Here is a 26,096-nt window from a genome sequence, read left to right as displayed (position 1 = left end):
AATTCATACTTGTGGAGTTGATCCATGGACTTCTTTCTAAGGTCTGCTTACCTTAGAGGTGTACAATGAAGGAAAGACCCCCAAAAATCTAAAATTCTTTAACGCCCCCCTCCCCTTTTTCCATCTAAGTCATTGTTCACTCCTCTCTCACCATTAGCCTCGTGTCTCACAAATTCACCAGCTTCGTCAATCTAATCCTCATTAAGAAATGGTGTTCTTCTCCGACACATTCCCTGACCGTGCAGGATTTTTGCGGAGCACTTGTTCTCGATGCATTCTTGCGGCGCTTAGGCTAACTAATTCTCCTCTCTCTTCCGCGATGCTTGGGTGAACGTGGTCATGAGATGTTTAATGTTTGGTGTTGATCCCTAATTGTAGCTCACATGTGGGGAAGTATAAGCGTCGGGCATTGTTTTGCATGAAGTAGGGCTTCAATCTTTGGCAACCCTCCAGACAACCGGGTAGTAAAAAGACTGGATTGGTTTTCCTCATAGAAAATAATATAAAGTGAATTGAAATGCTATTCTTTAAATAACAGTTTATCTAAAGGGTATCTAAAGCTTGCTTGTAACTCAATTTGATATATTTTCGTCATCGATTAATCGATTCGAGAACTTGTTTAACTTAAAAATGTCTAAATCCTTGGAATGTCAACAGTTTCATTATTTTTGTGTTTTGCAAACATCTGATTTTACTTTGGAAAACAATGATCAACATTTTTGCCTATCTGACGTTCCAGACAAGTAACTTAATCATAATACATTTATATTTGTGCATTTTCTGCACTGTCAATATGAAATAACTTTTTTTTTTTTTTTTTTAATTGTTTACCGGTGCTGGCTGGTTAGCACATCTGCCTCACAGTTCTGGGGATTGGGGTTCAAATCCCAGCCCCGCCTGTGTGGAGTTTGCATGCTCTCCCCGTGCCTGCGTGGGTTTTCTCCGGGCACTCCGGTTTCCTCCCACATCCCAAAAACATGCATTAATTGGAGACTCTAAATTGCCCGTATGTGTGAATGTGAGTGCGAATGGTTGTTTGTTTATGTGTGCCCTGTGATCGCCTGGCGACCGGTTCAGGGTGTACCCCGCCTCCCGCCCAAAGATAGCTGGGATAGGCTCCAGCAACCTGCGACCCTAGTGAGGATAAGCGGTAAACAAAATGGATGGATGGATATTTAACGGTAATTAAAATAATTGTTAGTTACAGCCCTAAACTCAAATTTATTGACCAGGTGACATCTTGTAACTTGAAAAACGTGTAAGTTGGGGCACTTGTAAACCAAGTTACCACTGTATGTGCCATGGCTTAATAAAGTTATAGTTTTACCCAAAGGGGTTTGAGGTTGGAAGTTAAGAACTGTTGCCAGCCCACAAGAAGGTAAAGCGGGTCTTTGGCAAAAGGTGCTTGCACATCTATATTGTAATCTATTGCTGGTTTCCAAACTCGTTTGTTTCCTCGTGAGAAAATGTTGTTAGTTGTGGTTAAGAAGCATGCCACATGATGTCAACATTTGGCGTCATCCTCCTTTCTCCACCTCCAGTATATTGTCTGTCCACATTTTCAGCCATTGAGTGTGAGTTGAAAATGACATTGTGAAAGTAGGCCAAGTATGACTTTGGTTTTGGTAATGTTAACACTAATTAAAAATAAATGGAGGATAATGGCAATAACACAGTCGCTGAATGTTGTACGGTCTTAGTCATGACTCGCTTAATGACAGGCCGTGTAAAAAAATAATATAATTAGTCTTTTGAGATTTTTGGTGGGGGGTTGTGCAGGCCTCCAGAGGTCACCCGTCCACTCAGCTCCCCCTTCCTTCTTTCTCCTCCTCCCTCCTGCCTTGGCCAGTCTCCATGTGCCGGGCTCAGGACCTTGGGAATGAATGGCGCCCGGGCTGTGCTCCGTCTTTGAAGCCAGCCAGGAATGCGAGGCCTCTTTTTTTTCTCTTTCTCTTTCTCTGTGTTGTTCAGCACTAACGTGAAATATTCCCTCCGCTGCTCTCATTGTGCATCGCAGAGCCGGACGTCATCAGCCGGCCAATCGTTGGCTCCCGCTAGGCAGCCACGGGTCTCGGTGGGAGGGAGTGGGGGCTGCTTTTGAAGGGAGAAGGCACTCTAAAAGTCTTCCCTCTTAATATCGTGCTCGTCTGGTTACTTGGTGCTGCCGCCTCTTGGAAGAAACGTTGTGAAAGAGAAAGACAGTTTTGATTTTTCTCATATGGTGGCCACATGGCAATATTGGGATTGATCAAGCCTCAGAATCAAAGTTTGGGTAAGTTTTGTATTGTTTTACTCCACCGGTGCTCTTTTGAAGTGGAATCTTCCTTTCTCGTTGCCACTGTTGATGCAGTTCTGTGGTCATTGTTCTGCACTTTTATGTCCTGTTGTTTCTTTTTTGAGTGTGAGGGTATTTGTCTGGGCGAGTCAGCCTGTTACTGCCTCACCCCCACTTCACTCCTCTTCTCTGTACATAGTGTCACTGCCTGTCCCCTCCATCACTTCCACTTGAGCGCCCCCCTGTTTGGGAGTCTCTCTCTACCCACACTTGCAGATTAGAAAGGCTTTCATAAACACATGAAATCCTCTTTAATACTGTAGTTTGAACACCTTTTGTGATTTGGCTTTTTGTGTGGATGCAAAATGAGAATGATCATTTATTTATTTAGCTCAGCAAACTCTTTTTTTTTTTTTTTAGTTGTCAGTCTCAAGGCTGCCTTGACCAAAGTTAGTAGCCCAGAGTCAGTGTCTGTATTTTTTCATGGATTGTCAGAGTCAAATGCATTGAAATGTGTGTCTTGGCTGGATATGACACACAAAAAAATGTCTTTTAAGTGTTAAGACATTTAAGGTGTGTTGGTAATTAACACAAAATATGACATTTTGTGTTCACATCCTTTATAATTTTCTGGAAATGCACCATTCTAAAGGATATACCTGTGTTGAAAATATAGTATGAATATTTTTTTTGTGTGGAGATTTTTGTCAAAATGTAAAAAATTATGACAGTAGCATTTCTCTTAACCTCTTTCAGTCTTTTGCAGCTGGTTTGTGTCATCCATCCATCCATCCATTTTCTGAGCCGCTTCTCCTCACTAGGGTCGCGGGCGTGCTGGAGCCTATCCCAGCTATCATCGGTCAGGAGGCGGGGTACACCCTGAACTGGTTGCCAGCCAATCGCAATCTCGCATTCACACCTACGGGCAATTTAGAGTCCTCAATTAATGCATGTTTTTGGGATGTGGGAGGAAACCTGAGTGCCCGGAGAAAACCCACACAGGCACGGGGAGAACATGCAAACTCCACACAGGCGGAACCAGGGATTGAACCCCGCTCCTCAGAACTGAGAGGCTGACGCTCTAACCAGTCAGTGAATAATTATTCATTCATTTATTCATCTTCCATTCCGCTTATCCTCACTAGGGTCGCGGGCGCGCCGGAGCCCATCCCAGCTATCTTTGGGCAAGGGGTGGGGTACACCCTGAACTGGTCGCCCGGCAATTGCAGGGCACATCTAAACAAACAACCATTCGCACCCACAGTCACACCTATGGGCAATTTAGAGTCTTCAATTAACCTACCCTGCATGTTATTTTGGGATGTGGGAGGAAACCGGAGTACCTGGAGAAAACCCACGCAGGCCGGGATTTGAAACTCGGTCCTCAGAACTGTGAGGCAGATGTGCTAACCAGTCCGGTCACCGTGCTGCCTATGAATGATTTTATTATTTTTTATTTTTTTATTTTTTTAACTCTATGCGGCTACGTTTTGTCAATACGTTATGTATTTTCACAAGTTTGTGTCTTTGGGAAGAGCAGAATTTTTAAACTTGTTGTAAAGCAAGGTCTTATCTAAATCTAAAATCTACAACAATGGCTTTAGATGACATTAAAATGTCAGAGTCAAAGCAACAGGTGGTGCTATAGCCCCCTCAACCGTAGAGACATTTTAGCCGATCGGCTAAGAATTTTCGGAAAAAAATCGTCCACCATTGTGAAGTAGATACTATGACGACGAGAGAAGGGCATAATTATGATTTTTTTGTTGGTTAATTGTGCCTTAAAGCAATGGAGGTGGCATGCACAACTTCAGCAACCGGCAGAGGCATTCACTCTCAACTTGTTTGCTGTCTAAAAAAAGAAACTTGACATTCGCTACATCAAAGTAAACCCATCCATTCTCTGAAGCGCTTCTCCTTCAAGTAAACCTCCACCATTAATAGGTCACTTGTTTTCCCCATAGTTGATCAAAGAAATGTAGTCAAATGCCCATCCCTAATCATTGGGGGGAAAAAAGCGTTAAAAGAAAACGTTTTTAGTGAAATAAATTGCTGTTTGCATGTTGATGCACCGCCAAAATGCATAAAAATATGTTTTTAAAATACCTGCATGGACACCCTAGTTAATGGCTAGACATGTAAGTAGGAATTGAATTTATTTATTTGGTTCAAAGTACCAGACAAAACATCAACAGAATAAGCTGGTTCATAAACTGATGTGCACATTTCTTCTTGTTTGCATCATCACTGCAGCCCAACATCAAAAGTCCATTGTTAAAGCTGATGAACTGGTTAGCTTGTCATTGTTTTAGTGGCAGCATTGCCGTCTGAGTTAGATGACAGCCCGATGACAGGCACACGGTCATGAAGCCAGCAATCACACAGCAGTTGTTAAGACTCCGGCATGAAGCTGGTCATTAACTTGCAGGGTTATGTTTCTCGACCAAGGTTTTTAAGGTTTTATCATGGTAAAATACATGTTTACTTGACCTAATATATGTGATTTAGTGTCATTCTTGTGCGATTCCAAAGAAAAATACAGGCGAGTATTACAGGGTAACACTACCTTATAACAAGGTATTAGGTGTCACATGAACTTTCTTCTCGTGCGCTGTAGTTACACAGAATTCCTGAAATATTTTCACGTGTGAACCGCAACGTGCTCAGCTGACCTCGAGTCCTAATTAGAGGCCCGGTTGATGCAAGGTAGCAGGGAGACCGCCTTAAACAAGTGATTAACTGTGCTGACCTTCAAAACCGATATCAAATATGATGATGACTCTTAGGCTTCACACATAATCCACTTGTTTTTTAATCCATAGTATGTGTGCCAAATACATTTCAGGCTAACAGCTGATCTGTGTTTTGGTTTTCTCCTGCAGGGACGTCTGAGCAGTCAATTCTCAGAGGATTTGAATAAAGGTTGAAAAATGACCTAATTAGCAACCTGTGCTCTGCACAACCTGGGGCAAATGTGTTCATGGCACTCTCCCCAGTCGCAAGGCAGATGCATGCATCACTGCACTTACAATTAAAGTTCCCCTCATTCCTCCTTGACATCAGGCCAGTTATTCCATGGATTCCTACAGCTTCCACTTTGAGAGAATGAGCAACGTGGACCTGCATCCTCTGAGCCTGCCCATCACCCGGCTCTCCCCAGCCAAGTCCAACAGCAGCATTGTAGAACAACTTGCCCACCACCAGCACGGCAAAGGAGACTCTGCCTATAGCTCCTTCTCTGGGGGGTCCACTGCCCCAGACTACCTGCAATCACTTCACTTCCCGGAGGACCTGCAGTCCAACTCTTTCAGCCACTATGCTGACCTTAAATATATAAAGTCCATTCATCATCCCACCCAGGTTCTGCATTCTAACGCAAAGACCATGGACCAGTTGTATCGTTCTATGGAGGTGATCTCACAGAACTATCGCAACAGTACCTATAACCACAATGGCAATGGCAGTTTCCATACCAATGACAAAGCAATATCAAAGGTGCATTTTAGGGCTCCATCCCAAGGTGATTACCCTCCCATTGGTCCTCCTCCAGTCCCAGCACGACAGGATAGTTTCACAGCTACTAAAAACCTAGAAAACAGCAAGAGTCAACACAATACTGACCCTCAAAAGCCCAGACCCCATTATCATCACCATCCACACCCCCACGGAGTGATTGTCCACCAAATGGGGACAGCTAAGCCAGGGTCAAGCACCTCTGTCATCAGTCCAGAACTAGTGTACTCAGACCGGAGGGCAGTGCCAGGAGCGGAGGTCCAGCAGCTGCCAAGCTACCGCTCTCATGCTCCCTCTTATGAACAAGACAGGATGTCCATGAACCCGCCCAATCTTTTCATCATGGACAACAAAGCTTCCTCTGAGCAGCAGAAGTCGGTAAACTTTCTGAGACAATCACCTCCCAAAGGTATAAGCCAGTCTGAGCACCTGAAACCCAGACATCCATCAAGCGGGGGTGGGTGTAATGGTGAGGATCATGGTAATCCCGGTGATGTCAGTAATGAGTTTGAGAATCCACGCAAAAGGGCGCATTCCGCTTATGATTGGATTGAGTCAGACCCAGCCCATGTTTCTAGTCCTTGGAATGCAGGTCAGACAGCCTTTATCAACAGCAGCATCCAGCATAAGGGTCAGTTCTACTTTGTCACAGGACTGTGTAAGCACTCTGAAGCCAGAATGAGAACGCACTCTGCATCTGTGAGTGGGTCTGAAGCTATGAGTGATTGCTCCACTGTATTGGAAAGACCTCGACCAAAAGAGAGGGAAAGATGTCACAGCACAATGGAAAATTTATTTATACCCATTAAAGAGGTCCTGGATGAGAAAGGCAGCCAGAGCAAGGACCTCATACCAAGAAGTTCAGATCAGGAGAATCACAAACCCACCCCCTTTTCAACACGGTCTTCAAAGAGTTGGGATTCCTTTGAAGAAATTGACACAGAGACTCAAGAGATTGGGCGCCACACCACCACCAATCCTATATTTTACTGTGGGCCTGAGAAAAACTCCCCACATTCAACTTTACAAACAAAGGAAATCCCCTCACTGGGCATCAGTGAACCATCCAACCAGCCCAAGCAAGAAGAGCAGGCAAAGAGGGGGAAAAGACAGCCACTGACAGATGTAGGCAGTGATAGGATAAACAAAGAGACCACCCCGCTTCTCTACCATCTCACTGAAGCTAACAGGACAACACTGCAGTCACAAAAGGACGCTGAATTTAGTATGAATGATAAAGATGCTCCCCCAAAGAAAGCATGTGTCAGAGATGTGTCTATAAAGAACGGGAAACCTATGCAAGGGGATGCGACCAACTCTGGTGCCTGCAACACCCTGGATGACTCTTATAAAAAATACTACAAGGAGAAGCTGAAGGATGCCCAGTCTAAAGTCCTGAAGGAGACATCATTTAAAAGAAGGGATCTGCAACTGGCATCAACCCATTGCCCCAGGCCAAAACCTGAGCCGAGATCTCCCATGATTCACTCTTTCTCCTCATCACAAGATTCTGAGACTTCCACAGACACCCTCACCCCATCAGTGGCCTCTGATGAGACAGAAAGAGGGACCATAGTGGAAGAGGTGAGGCAGAGTCCTAAACAGAACACAGAGACGGTAAGAGAAAATAGGATGTCTGCAAATGTGGCCCAGCCCCAGGTGGCGACACGAATCGGGGGCCGAAAGCGATTGACTCCAGAGCAGAAAAAGATGTGCTACTCTGAACCGGAGAAGCTCAACTGGCTTGGTGGCGGCCCCAGCCACTCGGCTTGTCGCTCCTTTAGCAACGAAAGTGACGTGCTGCTTGCAGTGGACAGTGAGTGGCAGGATCACGTGCTCGCAGGAGAGCAAGGACTGGTGGCAGCACGTAGGAAGTTGTTTGAGACTCGGTGTCGCGCCCTCTCTGCCTCTAGCGCTTCAAGGACAAATCTGAAGCACCTGCAACATAAGGCACTAGTGGCTTACATGGAGCGCAAGACAGGCCAGAAAGTGGCGGAACCCCAGCTACCGGGTCCTCAGCAACCAATACCCCCCAGACAGAGGCACTCTCTGGGAGAGAAACCATTTGACTGGGGTCCCAGGCCTTTATCAGCAAGTACTGAGAGCAGTCACCCCAGAAAGAAACTTAACAGACCCCAATCTGCAGGACGCATCCTTGATTCCTCCACAAGCTCCATCAGGTAATATTACAGACAGAGTTGATTGCAGTTTAGTTCTCTTTTTCCATCTTACATGATCATTTCATGTTTTACAACATAGGTATGCCCAGTTTTTCTCAGCACAACCATCTACAGGCCAACCCGCAGGGCAATCAAACCAACACAGATGGAAGGAAAGACAGTATCTATCCCATGGCAAGTATGCCTCTGTGGAGAGTCTCTTGGACCAACCAGAACCCCCTGCAATTTTCAGGAACAGATCCACATCCACACCACATGCATTTGAGGTAGGTCAGATCATTTCTGTTTTTTGTTTTTGTTTTGTTTTTTTAATGAAATGTGGATGTATGCCATAAAGATTCAATGTGAAATTATTTCTTTAACCTCATCTTACAGTATTATGTTTGGAATAAAATAAATGCACTCAAAGTTGTGTTTTTTCCTCCATGGTCTACAGGCACAGGACGATAAAAATGATCCAGAAACAGTTAATTCTACCGAAGCCTGCAGGTATGTACCAGCGCTCCAGTAAAATTGGGAAAGTTCTACTGTTTATAGGACTAAAGAGTATTATATGTAGATTGTGGCAAATCAACATTCCTTTCAAATTAATGATTCTGGGATAAAAAAAACACTCGGTGACTACTGCTGTTCCAATTATCTCAATGAGTTGCACATCTTTTACTACTGAATGTCATTTCTAGTGTCCACAAGAGTATGGGCTCTGCACTGAGCTCAACGTCTGAGGCCCAACAGCAAATCCGTGTGATAGCACAGAGGGGGACGTCCATGGAAGAACTCGAGGCATTCAAGTTAACAAGGATGTCAGCTATGAGTAAGAGTTCTGAGCAACTGGATCAAGCGTGCCGAGACATCAGGAACGTTTCATTCCTCGCTGAGGTCAGGGAAGCTCAGGGGAAGGAATGGGGGAGGAAGAGGTATGGGTTGAATCCAGCGGAGAAAACAGACATTTCTGACCTGAAGGCACAGACACAAATCGATACACAGAAAAAGTCCAGCTTGAAGCATAACTCCGACCCAGCGCCGGTAGATGGGGAGGATGTTGGACTTAACCCCACAACAGGAAGAAGAACCTTAAGTGGATCCCACTCCCCGACTTCTTGCTCGTCCTCAAGGGGCAAAAGACAATCTTCTGGATCTCGCAGTCCTCCCACAGATAAGTTCCTGTCTAGCAAACCTCCCATTGAGGCACCTTCCTACATGCATTCCTGTGGAGACCCAGAGACCATTGAGAAGGGGGTCCTGTCTACTTTGTCCTCCACCACACAGATAAAACAACCTTCTGAAAACAGACCAAGCTCCAGGTAAGATTTGACTTTTTCTACACCTTCGGAAACTAACCCCCCACTCTAACACATGGTAAACATAGTTATCATGTAGTCTAGTAATTGATGTACTGTGAGGTACTTGTGAGGCCTTCTTGTGTGGAGTTTGCATGTTCTGTCCTGTGCTTGTATGTGTTTTCTCCGGGTACTGCGGCTTCTCCTGAAATTCCAAAAGCATGTATTTTGGATTCATTGAAGACTAAATTGTCAACGAGTGGGAGTCGCTTTATAGTATAGAGATGATTTTTGTTGCAGGCAACATTGTAGTTATGGTTTCCCTCGGAGGGCAGCTATGACTGTCAACCCATATAAATGTATGATTGCCTCATATTTTTACATATACACCAAAACAATTACGGATAACTAGTTTGGAAATCGCCAGCACGGTGAATGATTGGTTAGCACATCTGCCTCACAGTTCTAGATTTTTTTGAGTCTGTATAATTTACTTAAATACCCGAGTTAAATTAGTATTTAGTATTTTTTTTACCAGTCTTTTTTACACGAGTATTTATAATTCTGCTTAATTACAGGGTACCTTTACCACCTCTGACCTTTACTTTTTCTGACTGTGTAGCTTGCAATTTAGACCAGTTATGCAATGGTATGTTTTAGGTCTTTTATACATGTATTTAGGTGATATTCATCATATCTCTTCCTTCCAGGGGTATCCGAAGTTCTTCTGAACAGTCAGTGGTTGAAGCAGGCAAAGATGCCCATAAAGTGTCATTGAGCTGCGGTGTGACCACAGATCCGTCCTTGTGGATCCTCCCTTCAGAGGAGGAACAGCCCAAAGAGGACGTACAGACGCCAGACTCTGTTTTCGACAAACCTGCCATTTTGCACCTTCCTTGTCAGACGAGCGAAACCTCGGTGTCTGCCTGCGTATCGGTTTCTGATCAGCAGGTTGCAAATGAGAAAAATTCCAAGACGGAAGATAAGGAGTCCAGAGAGAATGAGGACATCGAGGAGAAGCGTACACCAGAGGGAGAAACGGAGAATTTGGAGAGTCCTACCAAGAGACCGCAATGGGAGGAGCTGGTTGAGGCCGTGGTCAAGGCAGACCAGTCGCTGGCCCCCGCTCTCTATCCTCTAGCCAATCGTAAGACAGCGCTTATGCTGATGGAGCAACTGCTGTCTGAGGACACGCTGCTGATGGAGGAGCACTATAAGAAGAAACAGGAGCAAAAGGGAGCTGAAGAAAGGTCAATAACCTGGATCAGAAAAAATTGCAAATAATAGATGCCACCCTAAAAACGCAATACAAGTGTTGGTGTAACGTTATTAACGAGGAGACGTTTATAGTCACGTACTTCTTCTGTCTTTATTGAGGCTGTTTTGGCGTTATGTAATGTTGTGGCCGGTGAGTGTATACTCTCTATACAGGTCTGTTAATGGAGAGAATAATTGCCTTCAAAAGGCCATCTAATAAGAATTTCCAGTACTGTATAGTGTTTCTGTATGAAACACAATAGTGGTTGGTTGTGCCCAAAGAAGGTGCCGTGTTACCTTGTGTTGCATCACATGCTCCGACACACCTGCATATCTGCTTACTGCTGTACCTGCACTCAGGTTTCTGCAAACGCAAGCACACACACACAGACATGGAGAGAGAGTGGGTATAAGCAGAAATTTAACTTTTATAGATAAGAGTGAAGAATGCATGTTGTGTTCTGATAAGTCAGTCTGACCTCTTCATTCTTTTACAGTTGCGAGACCGAGCCACCTCTGTCACCTGATGGCCTTAAAGCTGCAAACAGAGAAGTCCATAGCACAGTTGACCTCACTGACAAGAAGGTAATTATGAAGTCAAAGCAATGTTTAGTCCTAGTTTGGCCATGTACAGTATCCCTGTCCCGCTGACTATCAGTCACAAATCTAACACAGCTCCTGCTATATTTGTGATTGATTGAGCGAGTGTTTGTAGGCAGAACTTGTGGCTACGCATAACAGTACCGCAGAGGTTTGGTTGCGCAGTCAACAAGTTTGATGTTTTTTGGGGCGTGGTTACGGCTGACAACTGTTCCTTGTCTTAAAGAGACTCTACAATACAATACAATACATATCACATATACAAACTGGAGACAATATTTTGCCACAAAAAAAAAAAAAAAACTTTCCGACTTTTATTTGCCACACTGTAGAAAATCGCCAATAGGCTAGTTTTTCTGTGAATAACAGAGGCTGGGTTCCAAAAGAATATGCAAAATGGTGAATTTGTGAATTCCTAACACATCTTGTTTAAACAAACCCCTTTCTAAATGATTAGCAAGATGCGTATTGTCCATTCTCTTTCTACTTCAACTCGCAGAGCATGCTGGTGTGCTACATCGAGGAGCGTCTGCGTTCACTGGAGGAGACGCGGGGCGTCCTCCAAGTGGAGATCCAGGAGAACATAGCCCACGGTGAGGCTCTGGAGGCTTTGGTCCACGAGCGATGTCTGCCCCTGGAGTTGGAGAGGTACAACCTGTTCATCGGGGACCTGGAGAGGGTGGTAAACCTGCTTCTGTGCCTCTCCGCCCGGCTGGCCAGGGTCCAGAATGCCCTGAGCACGGTGGACCAGGACACGGACGTCGAGGAGAAGGTGAGGATGTTTACCTACTGTGTGTGGCATGAGTATATCATGATGATCATGATAATTGAAATGGTATAACCTTATAGAAATCTTTATTCCATACAGTACATAACAGTATATAAATAATATATTGCTTAAATCTACCAATAATTTAGTCCAACAATCTCAAAATGAAAATATTTATTTACACTATCACGTCGTAAAGGTATAAAGTAGCATAATGGACAGCTGTCTTTTTATGAGCCCAGTTTTTGTGTGTTAACTACTCACATAATTTCCTATTGATACTGTGAAAAAACTTGAGGCCTGACTCGTCAGATCTTTCTAATGAGCTAAATATGCATTTGTTCTTCCCCAACAGCCAAGGTTGGACAAAAGAAAAACTTTCAGGGGCACTTTTGCAGAATTGAAAAAATGTGATTTACATTTTTTTTTTGTATTATATATTTGTAGGTTCAAATCTTTTGTGGAATTTTCTAAAAGTTCATCTGAAGTTTTTCTTGTTTTTAGAATTGCAGGGCAAGTCAGATCTAATGCCCATTCTTGACGTAAACGGTCAGAATTAAAGTTCCTGTGTTCAGCTGATTGAAACGTCAGCATGAAAGTGAGAATTTGCATCTCTGCTCCCATGCCCTCAGCCATGACGCTCTCTCTTTCTCTCTCTGTCATGTTGACTTTGGAAAAGCAAACATGTATGCGAGGTGAAGGGCAGCTCTAATTTCTCATCATGTGGAATGCAACAAATGCCAGGTTCATGCTTCACAGTCTTATCTTCTGTAGTTAAACCTAACGGTTTATAGGGCAAGATCATTACTCCCAAATGGGCTTTGTGGTTGTAATCGTGACACAAGGTTACATCTGACTTCATCCAGTGTGTTCCAGGCTTCATTTCCATGCGCGTGAATGCATTAAATGCCTGGATAGTGTTCTGAACGTGCTGACCACCCCGCGGGCTCGTCGTTTTTCGCCGTTATCAACATTCCGGCTGTTTACACTCACTCACCGAAACTCCTGTGAGCTCACCGGTTTCGATGACATTCGCACCAACCCTGCCCTCTGTTGACACAAGGCAACACTGCACCTCCCTATCCCTGACTGCAGAGTCAATTGCATCACACGATAATGATTATTTTTGTATGTGTGTGTATAACATTCTCAATTACAGTAGAATAAAAAAAAAATCCTAATCATGCACCTTGATAGGAGCCACTTCCTGCATACAGGAGTGTACTAAAGGGAACATGTAACATTACTCTGATGTATAGAAACATATTTACCACAAAAAGTAACGTAAAGTGCATGATATATTTCAAGCTTCAAAGAGACAATGTTTTAAGTAACATTTTTAACTTTCATTCGCGTGTGAAAATAAGTCAACAACTAAATACAATTATTTCAAAGTAAAATTATGCACCGATTTGCAGACAGCAGGCAGCTATGTAATGGAGAGGGAACAAGACGTCATTTGCAGAATGATACTGTCACCTAGTGGTGTTTTTGTAGGTATAACAGCAATAAGAGTATAGTGCAGGGGTGGGCAAAGTGTGGCCCGGGGGCACGCTTCGTTCTTTAATTTGGCCTATTGAGCACTTACATTATCAAGTCTCGTAATATTTATTGCATTATTTTAGCTGTACCCAAAATTGTTTAATTTAAATGTATGTATTCATTTTATTGTGTTATTAAATAATTGGTTGTTTTATAATAAATAAGATTAGTAAGAGACATTTATGTTTTACTGCACATTTAAATGTTTTTTTTCATAATAATTGGTCAGTTCGTTATAACTAAAATACTTATCAAGAAAAATGAAAAAAAAAGATTTGTACCTTTGTTAAGTATTTATAAGCCTCGTGTGTTGTGTTGAATAATTTAACTACTGAATACAGTTGTTTACGTAACAAGGGTTCATGATTGTGTACCTGCTAAGATGCATGGTGTTGGTGCTTTATGATCCTCTCCATTTTAAGTGCATTGCTGCCATCTTTTGGCATATACAGTATATGCAATGTGTAATACCAACCCCTTTTGGGAGAGGCATCAATTATTTGAGCATTTTTGCTATTAGCAGGAGAGCTCGGGCCCTATTCTATTGGGGGTTCACTTATGTTGCAGCAAGTCTGAGTTCTGACTGTGGCTATGGTCACACTTTTCTGTCTTTGTCATCAACAAAATAAAACATGAAAATCCAAAGAATAAGCAAAACACTTCCTTTAGATCAGAGGTGGGCAAAGTTTTGTGCTCGAGTTAAAATGTCTACAAAAATAATTTATTTAACCATTAAAAGTATAATATTGGGACCAATCCTTGTGACTAATTTGTTTCTTATTTTTATCATGTATTGTTATAATTAATTTAGTTATTATTAATCAACTAATTATTGTATTTAAAAAAACAGAACAATTTAATGGATATATTTTGAATTTTTTATTTTTTGTGCATCTGTAAAAATATTTTACTGATATTTAATGAAATGTATCTATTTAAAACATGAACACATTGTAACTAATCAATCTTGGTTAAAAAACAAACAAACAGTTACTCTTATGTACATGCTTGGTAGGCCAGATAAAGGAATGTAATGTAGAATTGTAGCATCAGCTGCTAACATCATCTCTGTATGGTTGTGTGTACTAGCAATCCCTGGACAGCCGTCACCGTCTGCTGTGCAAGCAGCGGGAGGACGCCAAAGACCTAAAGGACAACCTGGACCGACGGGAGAGCCTGGTGTCCACCTTCCTGTCCCGCCAGCTGAGTGCTGAGCAGGTGCGCGACTACCGGCGCTTCGTGCAGACCAAGGCCTCGCTGCTCATCCGTCGCAAGGACCTGGAGGAGAAGACGAGGCTCGGCGAGGAGCAGCTAGAGGCCCTCACCAAAAGCCTCTGTGTCTGAGGGCAGCCATTTTCTTCAGTAGCGCTCACTGGTCTAAACCGGTTCGGACGAGCCGCTAATCGCCCCCGCTTCCTGACACTTTTCAACCCCACTGTGCCTTGACTTCAGCGTCGCTCCGGCTGACTGGAGTTCATCTGCAGTTCTCCTCTTCGTCTACAGGGGGAGCCCCCTAGTCTTGTTCACACAGAAAACCTGTTAACACAAGCTATTCATCAGACTAGCATTTCTCTCAGCCTCAGCCTTCATCCAACAGACATGCTCGCAATCCCCTTCCTCCTTCCACTGGCCCCGCCCCCTACTCACTCAGCCAATCACAATTCACAGACACCTTCATGGCCTCACAGACAGAATTTATAAAACTCTTTGATTTATAAAACAATGCATGTTATGTGCGAATTCAGATGTTGCAAAACAATTTCACTTTAACTGAAACACTAATACATTTAATCTTTATAAATTCCGCCACAAGAAATTGTCTTTAAAACAATCCATGTTACGCAACTGCTGGTTTGCTCCAGTCTGTGGTAGGTATAGTAGCCACAAATTGTACTCAAGTAAGAGTACTGTTACTTTAGAATAATATGACTGAATTAAATTTAAAAAGTAGTCCTCCAAGTAATTACTTAAGAGTAAGTATTCAGATTTTTAAAAACTACTCAAGTTTTGAGTAACTGACGAGTAACTTCTGCTTGTCTTTAAAATAACTGTCTACCCTCATGAACATCGTTATAGGGTCACCAAGCAGAGATTATATAGCAGTTCATGTGACTGTCTGGTGCCGTTTGATTGGTCAAATGGAGTCAAACGTCACTAGTAGTTCTATTGGATTGGTCAAACAGAGTCATGTGACATTGCCCAAGGCGGAGGTCTTTCTGACATAACAAAACATTTACATCACGCAAGCAAGAGTAGATTGATCAAAATGAAAGTAGTGAGCGGAATGTAGCTTCATGTAACAGAGTAAAAGGACCAGTTATTTTTTCTTTTTGTAAAATAATCTATCCATCCATCCATCGATTTTCTGAGCCGCTTCTCCTCACTAGGGTCACGGGCGTGCTGGAGCCTATCCCAGCTGTCATCGGGCAGGAGGCGGGGTACACCCTGAACTGGTTGCCAGCCAATCGCAGGGCACATAGAAACAAACAACCATTCGCACTCACAGTCATGCCGACGGGCAATTTAGAGTCTCCAATTAATGCATGTTTTTGGGATGTGGGAGGAAACCGGAGTGCCCGGAGAAAACCCACGCAGGCATGGGGAGAACATGCAAACTCCACACAGGCGGGGACAGGGATTGAACCCCGCACCTCAGAACTGTGAGGCTGACGCTCTAACCAGTCGTCCACCGTGCCGCCTAAAATAATCTAGTAAAAGTAAAATATTTGTTGCATTAAAACTACTCTGACAAGTACAATTATTCCGAAATATTACTAAGGTAAATGTAATGGAGTAAATGTAGCACGTTACTACCCACCTCTGGCTACAGTTCACTACTGCAAAGAATACTCTCCTCCAATAATTTTTATTAATAGCGAGTAGCTGTGTTACATGAACTGGTGTTAATAATTTTACAAGTTCTGACTGTGAGGCACTGAAGGTATCTGAATTTGATTGGATGAACAAGTCGGGGGGTGGGGCTTCGAGGACGACAGGGAGAGTGGGCAACCTTGTGTTAGGAGGCACAGCGAGTTGACAACTGAAAAAAAATATCAACGACATAATCGATCAATCGAAGTCAACTCGACGATCATCACCTTAGAATCAACTACAAAAAAATAATAATCTGAAGTCGTTGAATCCCTACAGGGCCGGAGAAATACGCCACCCTGCCTTTGTCAGGGCTCTGATAGTACCAGAATGTCGCCAGGTCATATTCGTCCACCCGTTCGTAGGGAAAGGTGGAAAAATCCCGGCTATACCACATAATGTAAAATGAGGCTATTGTTATCTCAGCTTTAAGCAGCATAGGAGAGTCACCTGTAGATCAAGGCACTAAAAAACCAAAAGAAAAGGTGCATGTCAACAAAAAAAAGCACTTTGTAAACAATACGTACGTAAATGCACATTTCTTCATTTGAAAATCAAACAGCCTTACTCCATCCAACTACGACACATTTCTTTTCTTTGTCCACTATTGTGAACAAGATCACTGTCATGCTGTTTGAATTTTAGTTTTAAAGGTACGTTAAGGACTTTGTGCAAATGCTGTTGTAGCAAAAAAAAGAAAAAAAGAAAAGACGATTTCAAGCTGCATGCAGCGCTCTTAAAAATGCATCGTCACAGTGGAACCTTTGAAGTTGAATGCTATCTCTTCTGTTATGCTAGTTGACTTCCAAGTTGTTCCACAAAACACATTATTACACATTATTTTTTTTTATTTTTTATGGGAAGGCATGTCAAATGAAATTGATGGTATCCTAACATTTTTATTAAGTGTAAGGCAATGTTTTGATTAACCTTAACAACCATAAACAAGAACGACTGTACAATAAAACTAAAACTCACGCTCCTGTATCTAGACAGGAAACAGTTTTTGTTGACCAGCATTTTAGCCAGTTTGCGTTCAGCTATGTGTTATTTACATTAGCACTCACTTGGGGAAATCAGTTTGTATAAACTCTATGTGCGTATGATTTTAATAATTGAATTGTGCAACGTTGTGCCGAGCAGTCAGACGCTTACTGTGTCGCAATAAATTGCACTTCCTGTTTTACGGTTATCTTCACACCATCATTGGTACCCTTTTATGACGTCACACACGATTAGGGTTTGAACTTGCATAGTTTAGACAATTTTGGTTGAATTCCAAATTGTACTTCGGGGATTCCACTCTAATGAGTGTTCAACTTCAGGGGTTCCATTCTAACGATTGTTCAAATTCTGGGGTTCCACTTTAATGTTCAACTTCGGGGCTTCCACTCATACGAATGTTTAACTTCAGGGGTTCCACTCTAATGTAAAACATTGGGAGTTCCACTCTAATGAATGTTAAACTTTGGGGGTTCTTTTCAAATGAGTGGTCAACTTCAGGGGTTCCACTCAAATGTTCAACTTCAGGGTTCCGCTCTAATGAATATTCAGTTTCTGGGATTCCACTGAAATGAATGAGATTTTGTTACCTCCCCTGTCCATTGAATTCTTGATACTTGAACTGGAGATCTTGACACACCTAGTTACTCACAGAATTCCGTCATTATAATTTTTTAAATCATGTTTTAACATTCACGAAAGTCGGAGCCGACACGTCCGATTTGTACTTAAGCGATGTTTGTTCAACATCAGGAACATGTGCAGTGTGTGTTTGTGTGAATGTAGTGTGCGCGTAGAAGTTTTTGCTGTGGTAGGTTTTCAACAATATTCATGTTTGTCATGAATTAATCTGAACTCTGATCATCCCTCAGGAAATGACCTGAAAGGAAAACGCACTCATCCAATGTGTGCTGTGGACTATTTTGTATCATATATTTATGTTTTAAGGTTTTTGTTGAAGCCGCAAAGTGGATTCCGCTTCCCCTCCATCTTGTTTCCCAGTGGGAAGTTTTGCAAAACAAATCTTGTTTGTTTTGGCCCACTAACACTTTTCTTTTTCACTGTTACTTAGTTGTGACGTGGTCTTTCTTAACGGGGCAGAGACATTTCTCTTATTTTAATGACATCACAAATGCTCCCCCCCCCCCCCCCCCCCCCCCCCCCCGCCGCTGCTGAGTCACACGTGCCTGTTTGGAGTTGTAAATTCCACTTTGTTTGTCTTACTGTCAATAAATTAAGAACCTTCCCCCATTAAATGACACATTGTCACGTGATAATTTATAGTTACTTTCATTTGGTGTTTTTTTTTTTCTGATGCTGAAAAAGTACTAGTAAAAATTGAAGCTTCGAAGGATTGTTGCGGTCTCTTGCGCCCTCTGCCGGAACTTGAACGTACTGACAATATAAACCTGCAAGCAAATAATAGGACACCAAATTGATATTTTATCTGTGTATATATATATATATATATATATATATATATATATAAAATATGAAGTAATATAATTTCATAATAAATACATTATATTAAATACATTTGTATAATCAGTCGATTCTTTTTTATTAATAACATTATGAGATTGGTTGTACAAATAACAATTGGAATATAATTTTGCTATAATCATTTTAAGTTTACATCATAAATTGGATAAAATATGAATGAATTCAACAATGTTTATTGTATAATTCTTCCTGTGTTCTCCCTGTTATGAGATTGCGAGAGTGTACCTAATGAAGACCAGTGAAGGCAGCACTCACGAAGCCTCAACAAGTGACATCTTTGTCTCACTAATTGCACACTAATTAGGTTGAGTGACGTCAAACAAACAAAAAGAGAAAAGACAAAGCGCAGGATGGCCTGATCAGAGGACCCTGACTTCCTCAAAAATAACATGTACTGTATTGCAATATTATTGACATTTACTGACAACTCCTTTCAAAATTGCTGACCCTATGAAAATGGACAGTATGCACAACACATTTTGGGCCCCAAATCCAAGTTATGAAAATCCTCCAGGGCCTCAGATAATAATGAAAAACATGTCCACCAGCAGGAATGTTGCCTTTCACCTCACACAAGCCAGCACACATCACAGCTATGAAGCATTTGAAGCTGCACACGTTAACACGATCTTCAGGATTTAAGGCTTTTTTTCACGCCATGAGACGTTTTTGTCTTGTTGGGAGCTCAGTGCTTTTACCTCCACCGCAAATATGCAATCTACTCGGGCCTATCTGATATTTCAATTACCTTAACCATAAGAGCAGGAAGAAGAAAGATTATTTTATTTAATAAATCCAACTACACTATTCTCTTTTATTTCTGCTGAACTTCTTTTGGAACTTGAGATTTCTTTTTTGGTAAATTCCAAAGAAAAATACATTTTTTTTTTCATTTAGATCCAAAAATACTTATACATAAAAATAAATCAAAACATTCAATTATTTTGAAAAAAAACATTTTAATTGTTAATCATTTGAATTTGATAATGCAATAATGTAATATTTGTATTTATTTTTATTTGAAATTAAAATAATGAAATACATGCATTAATAATTAGTAACATCACAAATATTGAAAGATACTAATTATTGTCACCTGAATTTACTGAATGTTGCAATTGATTTGTAAAAAAGTTATAGTGAAGTGATAAATATTAAATTGCTATTATTTAATTTTAAAAACTGAATTTGACATTTACATAAAAAAATCTAATAAAAATACAAAAATATAGAAATATTGAAAATTCAATTATTTAACGTTCATCACGTTCCATCAATCCCAACAAACCTATAAGAAACATAAAAAAAAGAAAAATGGAGAGTCGTTTATTGATTGGCACAACAATCGTAATTTGGATCTTCACCTACATAGTCTCCCGCGTAATGCATATGCCTTGTTATTATTTACCAATAAATTATGACCAAAATGATATATCATGGCTTCTTCCTTGTCCCATGCCCCAACAACATCCTTGGCGTAGGTATTTACATCACATTAAGTTACGTTCCGACAGATCCCTTTCATTTGTAATATCACACATGGCTGCAGGGAGACAATGCCTTCAGGGACAATGACTAACTGTGAAACACCTTGAGTAGAGCCATGTGAATCACTGCTGAATCACATTCCCATGTAAGTCACACTGCTTACAACATACAAGGCCTTCACACAAAAAACTGAAAATGTGGCTAGTTAACACCTATAGCTGCCAGCACTAAAAGACAAGTATGTTATGATGTTTTTTTTTTGTTATGATCAAATGATTTGTGGTTTTATTCTCTCTTAATAGTATAGTAAGTCTTTGATTATGTATCCTGTATTATATTGTCTTGTAGATGTATTTTACTGCTTTTTTACATCATGGCCAGGGGACTACAGATGAAAACTAGCCTTCTGGCTAATTCTGGCTTTTTTAACCATGTGTTTTATGAAATTGCATTGTCCCCTTTCAAATAAACTGATTAATAATAATTTTTAGTTCATGTGTTTTATGAAATAAACTGATTAATAATAATTTTTATTTCATGTGTTTTATGAAATTGCATTGTCCCCTTTCAAATAAACTGATTAATAATAATAATAATAACAACATATCCGCAGACCTCAGGAAAGGCACTAAAGTGCAAAATAAGTGTTTTTGTTAGCAGGCTACTTCCAGGTTCATTGAGCATGACAAAATAATAATAATATACTGTATATATATTATCATGGGATGCTTCTATTAATACCATAGTTACTCAAACTAAACTTGTACCTTTACTTTCCTTACTTTCTTAATACAAATATTGATATTTAACGGTAGCGTATCGATGCTGTATTATAATACAATCTCACGACACTTTGCCATTAGTATCAGGATACTCTGTGCGATAATCGATGCGTTGGAAATTAACAACAGACGGTATGTCACGATGTCATTGGGATTCTTTTCGCGTTACTATATTATGATATTTTTAATGTTCTGCCTAATTTTCCAACACCGCTACAATTTTGTGTTTATTTTGTCAAAATAACTTATTAAATAAAAAATACATAGAAACAAAAACAATAGGAATGGGCATCATACTCAATTAGGGGTTTCCCCCAAAATCTGAAAATAGGCAAATTCACCAATCCTAAACCGTGAATATGCGAGGATTCACTTCAACATAGTTCCTTGACACCAAGATGCCACAAGTTGGCACTAAAATAATGTTTTCATATTAGAGATGGTTTTGGCCTGAGCACAAAAAATCTAATACATGATTGCTGAACAGCGACTATGCAAGGATTCATCTACTAGAAGGGACTCTATGCAAAAGCGTCCGAAGCAAGTCGTTGCCTGAAGGCGTTGTCGTGTCGTTGGTCCTGGGGGTCGTCCCCCAGCGAGTAGAAGGCGGGCCTCTGCTTGTGCTTCTTCCGTTGGGCCGACAGGTGTGGCTGGAACAAACGACTTATGGAATGCAGACCCTTGGACAGCTCCGGGAAAATCTCAGCCTCCTCAGGTCTGTGGGGGGCTTGCTGAGATTTGGGTTCACCCAACATCTCTCTGATACTCTGCGCGGCATCCGAGTGCAGGTAGTGATACGCTCTCTTGCCGTCGTTGTCCCTGACCCTCACGTCTGCGCCGTACTCACCCACCAGCATGGCCACCACGTAGTCTTGCCGGTGCAAGGCGGCCACGTGCAAGGCCGTGTAGCCACCGTGGGTCCTGGCGTTGATGTCCACAGCCGCGCCGCCCTCCCGGGACGTGTCCAGGATCTTTACCAGCATGTCGCTGTTGCCGCACTTGGCTGCCCAGTGCAGGGCGGTGAACCCCGACATGAAGTCTCGCTTGTCAGCCAGCTGGCGGTCCCTCAGGAGGAGCCCGTAGACCTGGCTCCAGTGGCCCGAGGCGCACTTGACCAACCACTCGTGCTCCGACGGCTCCAGCGGCACCGCCGACGGGATTCTGGACTCGTCAGACACCTTGGCAGGCTTCGCTTTGCTTCGTAAGGGATCCACTTTGGGGGGCTCGTCCAGGTCGGGTTTCTTTTTGGGGACCTCGGCCCTGCTCGTGGGGGGCATCCTCAGGGGTAAAGCATATGGCTTTGGAGCCACCTCCACATTCTGGCTCTGCTTGATTCTCATGTCGGAACATTTGCTCCTCTGCAAGGCTAGCTCGAAAGGAGAGAGATGTTCTGTGCGTCCCTGTTCCTGTTCAGCTCTGCTCTTTGAGTTCCCTCTGGACTCAGGTAGACCCTTCCCCTGCTCACCTGTCTGTAAGCTCTCTTCCTCTTCCTTTCGAGCAGATCTCTTCGGGTCCTGCTTCTTCTTCTCCCATTCCTGTTTCTGTCCAGCATGTCTCTTTGCATTCACAGCAGTCTCAGATAGACCCTGCTCCAGATCACCTGTCTGAAGACACTGCTCCTGTTCCCGTTCAGGACAGCATTGCTCCTGATCGCCCTCCTGTTCCTGTCCAGCATGTCTCATTAGGTTAGCAACAGTCTCAGGTTGACCCTGATCCAGCCGCTCAACTTTTCTCTGAACATCCAGAACAGTCTCAGTTGGGCCCCGCTGCAGCTCGCAATTCTGTTCCTGTCTCTCACGTCTCTGTGCATTCACAACATCCTCAAATTGACCCTGTTCCTTTTTCTTTGGACACTGATCCTGTTCCTGTCCAGGAAGTCTTTTTGTGTTCAAAACAGTAGCAATCGGACCCTTCTGCTGTTCCCCTGTCTGGCAACGATGTTCCTGTCCCTCCAGGGCACGTCTTGCAGTGTCAGGTGGACACTGCTCCTGCTCACTTTCTTGTTCCTGTCCACAAAATCTCCCAGTCTCAGGTTGACTTTGCTCACCTGTCTGCAGGCTCCCTCCCTGCTCATGTCCAGCGCAACTCTTGGAGTCCTCGACATTCTCAGGTGGACACTCCTGCTCCTGCTTGCCTCCATGTTCCCTTCCAGCACAGCTCGCCGTCCCTGCAGGCTGTCCCTCGTCCTGCTGTGTCCCCGTGCGGCGGTTGTAGGCCTTCTTGAGCAGCACGTACGGCACGCCGTCGTCGCCGCGCCTCACGTACGCGACGCTGTTGACGAGGCTCTTGAAGAGTTCCCTGTTGCGAGCCTTCTCGTCGCGGTCGTCGCACTCGAGCGCGCCTCGAAAGCTCGCCAGCAGCTTGGCTTTGCTCACACGGCCGCCCGCGGACACGAGCACGGAGACAACGCTCTCTCGGCTCAATGACATCTTTCCCCCCCCCTCAGGAAATAAATTAAAGCAAGGACGAGTCTTCCTTTCCTGTGGCGCTGTCAGTGCACCTTGACCGGCTCCTCCTCCTCCTGCTGCTGCTGCTGCCTACCTGCGTCTTTATGTGACGTCGTTTGAATGCGCAACTTTACATGCAAGCAAGGGAATACTGTACAACTTTTTTTTTCCTTCTTTGACATTGCAACTTCTATTCTTCACTTCAAAATCACAACTTTCCTTTTTTTAATAAAAAACAAAATTAAATACAACGAAAACCTTTCAAAAGATGCATTCAAGTAAAAAAGGTAAATTCCCAATTAAAAGGAAACAATACAAATATCGAAGGTGTATCAAAATAAAAGCAACTGTTTTGAAATGAATACAAATTAAATAAAACTAACCTTTTAATTTTATACAAGAAAAACATAAGACTTTAATTCACGAAAATAAATAAAACATTTTGATATTTAATATCTAAAGCAGTCAAAATAATTAAATTAAGTGCACATTTTCAAACGAAAACGTATCCAACTAAATACGAAATCCCAATGTTTATTTTTTAAATAAAAAATAAAATAAAAATAACCTCTCAAATGTTAATAGTGTAGCAACGTTTTTTTAATTTAAAAAAAAATCTCGTCTCTATCGTGGATCAAAGAGATTTCGAGAATACTCTAAAAAAAAATGTTTACATTTTTTTTTATTTTGTTGGAGCACATCCACGCTCCACGTCCACAACATTGGGAACACCTGCACCATTTCAAAATTAGCTCCAACTTGAGAGCTGAATTTAAGTCTTCAAAAGATGTTAGAAACACCAGTTTGGAACCATAACAAACATAAAATACTTACACGAATGCCTCTTTGACAGTGTCAATCAAAACATGGACCTGCATTGTGCAGGTGTGCCTAATGAAGTGGCCATTGAGGTGCATTTTTACGTTGTTGACACCATACTATTGGCGTGTGACCTTATTGATCAGTAGAAAACATGTCAATACAATTGAAAGCGATACATTTTGTAAAGTTCTTGTTGATATGTCCACTAGTGACACACATTTTTGTCCAGCTCCTGTCGTGGCTTGCAGCAAGCAACGTCGTCACATTCTTTTTGGACGAGGAGTGGGAAGTTCCTGACGAGCCGCCATGTTGGGACGGACCCGCTGACAGCGTCCCGTCCAAACATGTCAGCGGAAGGCGTCGAAAGAACGTGCACTGCTTCGCCCAAAAATCAATCAGCAAAACCACGTGTATTGTTTTAAATGAGTTACTGTAAGATAAATAACGATTAATTGAAGACCCGTATAACTTTAATTTATTTCTGTTTTAAATGAGTTGTTTTTAATGTGAATTAAGTACTTGAAGGCGTGTGTGTAACGCTCAAGGCGGAAGTGGAGGGAATTGGCTTGTCGAAACGACGCAGGAGTGACGTGTGCGGTAGTACTCTTGCCTGTCCTTCCTCTTTTATGTCAGCAGCAGGCGAGCAGCATCAAGCGAGCGACGAGGGCAGCTTCCCTTTCTCCCCCCACTTCCCAATCACTCAATCCGCCTCAGCACGCCCAAACACCGCACATTCCGCACCATGGCTGCCACGGACGTGGACGCGTTTTCGGTGAGTAAACCCCCCCGTCCCAAGGTGGCGTCTTCTCGTCCTTTGAAGCTCCCTAAAATAAAAAATAAAAAAAATAAAAAAAACGTCGCGAGTGGGATTTACGGAGAGTGTTAGCTGGAGTGTGGCTAAGCCTTTCCCCCGCCTTCGGAGCCTCCAATGTGGGGCTGTCTGTGGGGGCTCTGCCCACACGGTGGAAGTGCTGCGCGCAAGCAGGTTAATACAAACAGATTACGCCTCTTTTTCGCCTTTATGTTTCGGTTAAGTTTGGTTTGTTAGTCTCCCTCTATACTCGCACACCATACGGGTGTTATTGACGTGGGTGTTGTTTTTAAAACAAACAAAAAAAAAAACAAAAAAAAAACATTTACTGCATTGGAATCCATGTCATATGTGAGCTAGCTAGCAGGTAAATGCTCCAGTTTTGCATGTGACTGGCTCTAAAGTGCATCATGAAGACGTCTCCAATCTGCTTTGCATGTCAACGTTTTGACTAAGGCCTGTCAAAATGCATTTAATCCTCTTCTGTGACTTATATTGTGAAAAAAGCAAAACAAGGAGTTCTGTATAGAATTTGTGCATGTCTCAGTTTGTCCAAAAAGACAGGAATGCATCTGCAATATGTCATATAATTGGTGGCAATAATCACCCAGTTTTAGCAGTGCATGACAGATTCATGGAATTATTAACATTTACAACTACCTGTTTATGTCTTGTAAATATAGAATAGTGTTGTAAAATAAGATGGATGAAATGCTGTTGTTGTGACAAATGTTCAGGAGTTCCATCATCAGTGTGAAAATAGTCATTATATTCCCAGAATAAAGACTTATTTCATGAGAATAGTCCTAATTATTCTGAGTATTATGCAGTGTTGGGAAGATTACTTTGGAAATGTAGTTGGTTACAATTACAAGTTAGTAGTTTTACTATTTCAATTAGTTTCTCAAAGTATTACATCTAATTACACTTTATTACATTTTGATTACTTTTTTT

General features: G+C 42.2%; 3 protein-coding genes across 8 annotated transcripts in view; 2 read left to right on the top strand and 1 right to left on the bottom strand.

Annotated features, from left to right (window-relative positions):
* The window catches only part of shroom1 (shroom family member 1), a 35,889-nt gene extending 17,344 nt beyond the window's left edge, over window positions 1-18,545 (top strand). For 2 of the 3 annotated variants that reach the window (XM_061751977.1, XM_061751975.1), the window contains 8 exons: window positions 5,158-7,968; window positions 8,048-8,234; window positions 8,405-8,457; window positions 8,652-9,272; window positions 9,959-10,498; window positions 11,003-11,090; window positions 11,605-11,877; window positions 14,506-18,545. In XM_061751977.1, coding sequence (XP_061607961.1) covers window positions 5,351-7,968; window positions 8,048-8,234; window positions 8,405-8,457; window positions 8,652-9,272; window positions 9,959-10,498; window positions 11,003-11,090; window positions 11,605-11,877; window positions 14,506-14,760 — 4,635 coding nt within the window. In that variant the 5' untranslated portion in view covers window positions 5,158-5,350 and the 3' untranslated portion in view covers window positions 14,761-18,545. Of the gene's footprint in view, window positions 1-1,095; window positions 2,273-5,157; window positions 7,969-8,047; window positions 8,235-8,404; window positions 8,458-8,651; window positions 9,273-9,958; window positions 10,499-11,002; window positions 11,091-11,604; window positions 11,878-14,505 lie in introns of those variants that run through there. The other variant, XM_061751976.1, reaches the window with a different exon arrangement.
* Window positions 18,546-20,102: 1,557 nt separating this feature from the next.
* LOC133467284 (uncharacterized) lies at window positions 20,103-23,663 on the bottom strand. The gene has a single exon (XM_061751981.1). It carries the CDS (start codon window positions 23,489-23,491, stop codon window positions 21,584-21,586), a length of 1,908 nt encoding a protein of 635 aa, XP_061607965.1. The 5' UTR covers window positions 23,492-23,663; the 3' UTR covers window positions 20,103-21,583.
* A 1,242-nt stretch (window positions 23,664-24,905) lies between these two features.
* Window positions 24,906-26,096, top strand: part of septin8a (septin 8a) — a 44,097-nt gene continuing 42,906 nt past the window's right edge. Inside the window, exon 1 of one of the 4 annotated variants that reach the window (XM_061751095.1) lies at window positions 24,906-25,103. In XM_061751095.1, coding sequence (XP_061607079.1) covers window positions 25,074-25,103 — 30 coding nt within the window. In that variant the 5' untranslated portion in view covers window positions 24,906-25,073. The remainder of the gene's footprint in view (window positions 25,104-26,096) is intronic. The other 3 variants (XM_061751091.1, XM_061751092.1, XM_061751094.1) reach the window with 3 other exon arrangements.

This window comes from Phyllopteryx taeniolatus, chromosome 17 (genome assembly GCF_024500385.1).
Source record: "Phyllopteryx taeniolatus isolate TA_2022b chromosome 17, UOR_Ptae_1.2, whole genome shotgun sequence".
In the NCBI taxonomy this organism is placed as follows: domain Eukaryota; kingdom Metazoa; phylum Chordata; class Actinopteri; order Syngnathiformes; family Syngnathidae; genus Phyllopteryx; species Phyllopteryx taeniolatus.
Note: the sequence above shows the minus strand (reverse complement) of the source record. Positions and strands in the feature narration are given on the sequence as shown.

Bases quoted from the DNA above. Each gene is read 5' to 3' on its own strand.
- LOC133467284 (XM_061751981.1), bottom strand. From the start codon at position 23,491: ATGTCATTGAGCCGAGAGAGCGTTGTCTCCGTGCTCGTGTCCGCGGGC.